Source organism: Squalius cephalus (assembly GCF_949319135.1).
Source record: "Squalius cephalus genome assembly, chromosome: 2".
Lineage (NCBI taxonomy): Eukaryota > Metazoa > Chordata > Actinopteri > Cypriniformes > Leuciscidae > Squalius > Squalius cephalus.
This window is the reverse complement of record NC_137123.1, coordinates 14,089,514-14,095,108: the sequence shown is the minus strand read 5'-3', so window position 1 is coordinate 14,095,108 and position 5,595 is coordinate 14,089,514. Positions and strand designations below refer to the sequence as shown.

The 5,595-nt window shown below is 43.0% G+C and overlaps 1 protein-coding gene across 1 annotated transcript in view; it reads right to left on the bottom strand.

Annotated features, from left to right (window-relative positions):
* samd1b (sterile alpha motif domain containing 1b) overlaps positions 1-2,092 on the bottom strand; it is a 16,409-nt gene extending 14,317 nt beyond the window's left edge. The window contains exon 1 of the mRNA XM_079853142.1: positions 904-2,092. Within this exon, the coding sequence (XP_079709268.1) occupies positions 904-1,968 (1,065 nt within the window). The 5' untranslated portion in view covers positions 1,969-2,092. The remainder of the gene's footprint in view (positions 1-903) is intronic.
* Between the last annotated feature and the right edge of the window lie 3,503 nt (positions 2,093-5,595).

The window sequence follows — 5,595 nt, the reverse complement described above, 5'->3', positions numbered from 1 at the left end:
CTCAGTGTGTGTTTCATAATCAATTCGGCGGTGGTCTGTAAGTGAGCGGGACAGAGCTTGAGAAATCTGATCAACGCAGAGAAGATAACAAACAGCAAGAGAGAGAGAGAGAGAAACCCAACAACCAACCGCACATCGCTCAAACTGACTGGATGAACGGAACTAAGAAGCTTATAAACGCTCGCGATTTCCGCCATCGCATCTGCTTTTACCTCGTATGACCGAAGTATCGCACTGACTGTGCGACGAATAACAGGCGCGAGCCTCGGATCCCACCCTCCCTCCCTTTCACATTTTCCGTGCGCGTCTAACTTAACAGACACCGCCTAGTGAAAAATATCCAGCACAACTTTAACACAAAACATAATCATCGGCCCTGTCTGTGAACGTGTCGCGTGCTGTCAGTCGCGCGCGCAGACATCAGTGTTTCATCAGCACATCTGATGCTCGTCGAGCGCGCTTTTGCTTTTGTGTATTGAGTGTCTGTCTATTAGAGCAACGGAACAAGAGAAGCGACGGTGTCTTTCTCGCGCGCACGCACGCACGCACGCGAGTCCGCACCTTTTGTGCTGAGCGAGAGACGCTGAAGTGAAACAGGGCAACGCAGATACAGTTGCGTGTCGAGCGGAACACAACACACAACTGATGTGTAATCGTTTGCACACACACACAACACGACCACAAAAAAAAAAAAAACAAGCACAAACACACGCGTGACACACAGTTTTTGGGTGTCTGGCGCACACTTGCACCGCACGCGAGAAAAGAGCGGAAATCGGATGCGCTTTTTTTTTTCTTTCGCTTTTTCCATCAATTATTTAGGCTATACGAAAGATTGGGGTGTAGCGCGCGCGTGTAGCGCCACTGCACGCGCAAGGACGTGTTGGAAATATTAAGTTATACCTTTTTCGCGAGATGTCTGTCCTGCAGCGCGCTCTTCAGGAGTCGCGCTGACGGCGGCTTGTTGGCCCTCGCGTGGAGAGCGATGTGGCCGAGACGCGTCATGCGCAGGCGACCCCTCTCGATCTCGCGCTCCAGCACTACTTTAACGCGGTTGCGGGTCAGCTTTTCCCCGGGCATCCCGCTCTGTGTGCTGAGGAAGCCCAGGATCTCCTTCAGCCCCAGTGGCGCGTGGCCCCGTGTTGCGGCGGAGCCCCGGGACAGACTTCGGACCGCGGCAACCAGTCTATCGCCCAAATCAGCACTGTTTTCATCCGGAGACTCCGAGGCACGCACCCAGGAGCCCTTGAGTTTGGGTTTTGGGGAGGCGGGGGGCTTGTTTGTCATAGCCGGACTGCTGACGGCCGAACTCGAGCAAGTTTTCCGCTCCTCCTCTTCATCATTATTATCCTCGGTGCCTTCATGGACCGCGCCGCGCGTCTCGCCTCTTGAAGCATCGCTTTTGCCCCCCGCCTCGGTGACTAATCTCTTGTCCTTCGACGCACTTGCTTTCACGCTCCCCGCGGAACACACCGTCGCGCCGCAACTAACAAAACAGTTTCCGCTCGGTTGTGTTACAATCTTTTCTTCCTTTTCGAGATTGGAGGGCGAGGTTTGAGGAGGCAGGGGTTCAGAAGAACACTGGCTCACTGCACTTTCCTCCTTCTTCTCCTCCTCCTCTTCCTCGCACTCTTCTTCTTGGTCCGTGAGACTGAGCGCGCTGTCGCCGTTGTTATTGAAACTGGCGTGTTTGGCTTGCTCGCGCGCGGACTCGGTTTGCTCGCTTCTCTTTCTGCATTTTCTTTGCACTTTCGCAGCGTTCCTGTAGGAAATGGAGCCCTTGTAGCTAACTTTCAGCACAGTTTGCTCCTGGATCAGTTTTTCTAGTTCAGCCCTGGTTTTGTCCGGGTCTGACCCGTGTCTTCTTCGGACCATTCGGCAGATTCTTTCCAGGTCCGGTCGGGCTTTTCTCGAGCGCAGGGAGTCGATGGTCTCCAGGATCCATTCTCGGTATTTCGGCTCCGACATGTTGCGGCTCTGGTTCTGTTGGCGTTGGCCGAGCGTCTCTCTCTTGTCCCCGAAGTGATCCGCTGCGAGCCCGGCTGGGAATGAAGCGGAAGCCTCGCTCTACGCCTGCGTTATGCGCGCTTAAGGTGGACTACTTGCGAAGAGAACCATCCGCTATACGCTCTGCGCTTATTTAAGGTGGTATTGCAGAGTTACGCGTTTTGCGCACCTCTTCAACGCTCGCGCTGCAGTCCATTACACCTAATCCAACCTATTTCCCCATTTGTGACCCTGGACCACAAATCCAGTCACAAGTGTCATTTTTTTTTTAATTGAGATTTATACATCATCTGAAATCTGAATACATATTCTTTCCATTGATGTATGGTTTGTTAGGATAGGACATGTTAGGCCGATAGAATCTGAGGGTGCAAAAAAAAAAAAATCTAAATATTGAGAAAACTGCCTTTAAAGTTGTCCATTTATGTTCGCGATTTTGCTGCATCCTCTCACAAAAATATTTTATATATCTATATGTATATTTACGGTAGGACATTTACTAAATATCTTCATGGAACATGATCTTTACTTAATATCCTAATGATTTTTGGCATAAAAGAAAAATCTATAATTTTGACCCATACAATGCAGCCTATTTTGTTGTATAACTATACAATTACAACAAACATTCAATTAAAATTCAATTGAATTAAAAAGCATCAGTATTGAATGGTTAGATGACAGATGGCTCTCACATCACTGCCAGATGTTAACAGATAATTGCAACAAAAATATTATGGGGGTAAACAACATCTACAAGCCAAAATTAATTTTTAAAAAAGAGCTAAAAGTTTAATGAAAGTCCTAAATTAGTTAATTGCAGAATGTGTTAACTAAAAAACTGGTCTAAAATTTGCATTGCACTAATTAGTGAAAGCAGCATGAAGGACTTGATCTGATTAGCTAAACCTAGCATCTATAGGCACAAAGTAACATGATTAAATGAATTATATACATTTTTATACAAGGATACATTTGGAGAAAGCCTGTGTTGCCCTCCAACATCTTTAACTGACAGATCTATAATAGTATGGGCAGACATCTCATGATCTTCTCCATCTTTCATATGAGTTATCTGTGCAGTTGTGTACTGCTTAAACAATACAAAGCTATCGTACATGATCAGCTGCACTTTATAATGCAAACATGCTATACAAACTGCTAAACAAATTCAGAAGTGTTTCATCGTGAACATGATGCCTGACCAGACCTATAATATACTTACCCTGTTTTGGAGGTTCTGGAGCAGTGGGTGTGAAAGTCCACCAACTCATCTCTCAGTCTTAATGAAAAATGGTGCAATATCCCACTACACACAGTTCTGTCGTGACAACTCTTGCAGAGTTTGGTATTGTAATGGATATTACAATATTGATATATTTGGTCTTGGCGGAATAGATCTACACTGCTTCTGTTATTGCTGCTGCTGTTGGTTAATGCTGTTGTTGTAGATTATTGCTGTTTTTGTAGATTATTGCTGCTGATGTTGGATATTGCTGCTGAATTTGGATATTGACACTGATGTTGGTTATTATTGCTGATGTTGGTTATTGCTGTTGTTGTAGATTATTGCTGTTTTTGTAGATTATTGCTGTTTTTGTAGATTATTGCTGCTGATGTTGGATATTGATGCTGAATTTGGATATTGATGCTGATGTTGGATATTATTGCTGATGTTGGTTATTGCTGTTGTTGTAGATTATTGCTGTTTTTGTAGATTATTGCTGCTGATGTTGGATATTGATGCTGATGTTGGTTATTGATGCAGATGTTGGATATTGATGCTGATGTTGATTATTGCTGCTGATGTTGGTTATTGATGCTGATGTTGGATATTGATGCTGAATTTGGATATTGATGCTGATGTTGGTTATTATTGCTGATGTTGGTTATTGTTGTTGTTGTAGATTATTGCTGTTTTTGTAGATTATTGCTGCTGATGTTGGATATTGATGCTGATGTTGGATATTGCTGCTGATGTTGGATATTGATACTGATGTTGGTTATTGATGCTGATGTTGGATATTGATGCTGATGTTGATTATTGCTGCTGATGTTGGTTATTGATGCTGAATTTGGATATTGATGCTGATGTTGGTTATTATTGCTGATGTTGGTTGTTGTTGTAGATTATTGCTGTTTTTGTAGATTATTGCTGCTGATGTTGGATATTGATGCTGATGTTGGTTATTGATGCAGATGTTGGATATTGATGCTGATGTTGATTATTGCTGCAGATGTTGGATATTGATGCTGATGTTGATTATTGCTGCTGATGTTGGTTATTGATGCTGATGTTGGATATTGATGCTGATGTTGGATATTGATGCTGAATTTGGATATTGATGCTGATGTTGGTTATTATTGCTGATGTTGGTTATTGTTGTTGTTGTAGATTATTGCTGTTTTTGTAGATTATTGCTGCTGATGTTGGATATTGATGCTGATGTTGGATATTGATGCTGATGTTGGTTATTGATGCTGATGTTGGATATTGCTGCTGAATTTGGATATTGATGCTGATGTTGGTTATTATGGCTGATGTTGGTTATTGCTGTTGTTGTACATTATTGCTGTTTTTGTAGAATAGATTATTGCTGTTTTTGTAAATTATTGCTGCTGATGTTGGATATTGATGCTGATGTTGATTATTGCTGCTGATGTTGGTTATTGCTGCTGATGTTGGTTATTGCTGCTGATGTTGGTTATTGCTGTTGTTGTAGATTATTGATGTTGTAGATTATTGATGCTGAATTTGGTTATTGCTGCTGATGTTGGTTATTGCTGCTGATGTTGGATATTGCTTTTGTTGTAGATTATTGCTGCTGATGTTGGTTATTGATGCTGATGTTGATTATTGATGCTGATGTTGATTATTGATGCTGAACTTGGTTATTGTTGCTGTTGGTTATTGATTGTTGATTATTGCTGTTGTTGTAGATTATTGCTGTTGTTGTTGGTTATTGGTTGTTGGTTATTGCTTATTGCTGTTGTTGTAGGTTATTGCTGTTGATGTCGATTACTGCTGGTGTTGTTGGTTATTTGTTGTTGGTTATTGCTTATTGCTGCTGTTTTAGATTATTGCTGTTGTTGTAGGTTATTGCTGTTGATGTCGATTACTGCTGGTGTTGTTGGTTATTTGTTGTTGGTTATTGCTGCTGCAGATCAAGTACGGGACTTGCTACTGCAAATACATACACAACACACCACTGTGAGCAAGTAAGACATGCTGCTGCTGTACAATATCGTATACGTGAATTACCCGTAGCAGATCTATACAGGTGGAGCTGGGGAAGGTGGAGGGTTTCTGAAAGCGTCCTGCAACTGTTACAGCAAATGCTGATCAGTGTTTGAAGGTTGAGCAGCGAGCTCATTGACTACTGCTACAGCAGAAACCCATCAGCTGCGCACTATAGAGAATGATGCGATTACAAGCAGACTGAGTTGAGGCCTGCGCCATCTAGAGTTTCATGACAGAACTTCTAGTTCAGAATGACAGCATGCCAAATAGGACAGAAGCTGCAGACAGGGTGAAACTTACTAAAATATTAGGTGCTTACACATAAAAGGACATGAAACCTGTTTGGT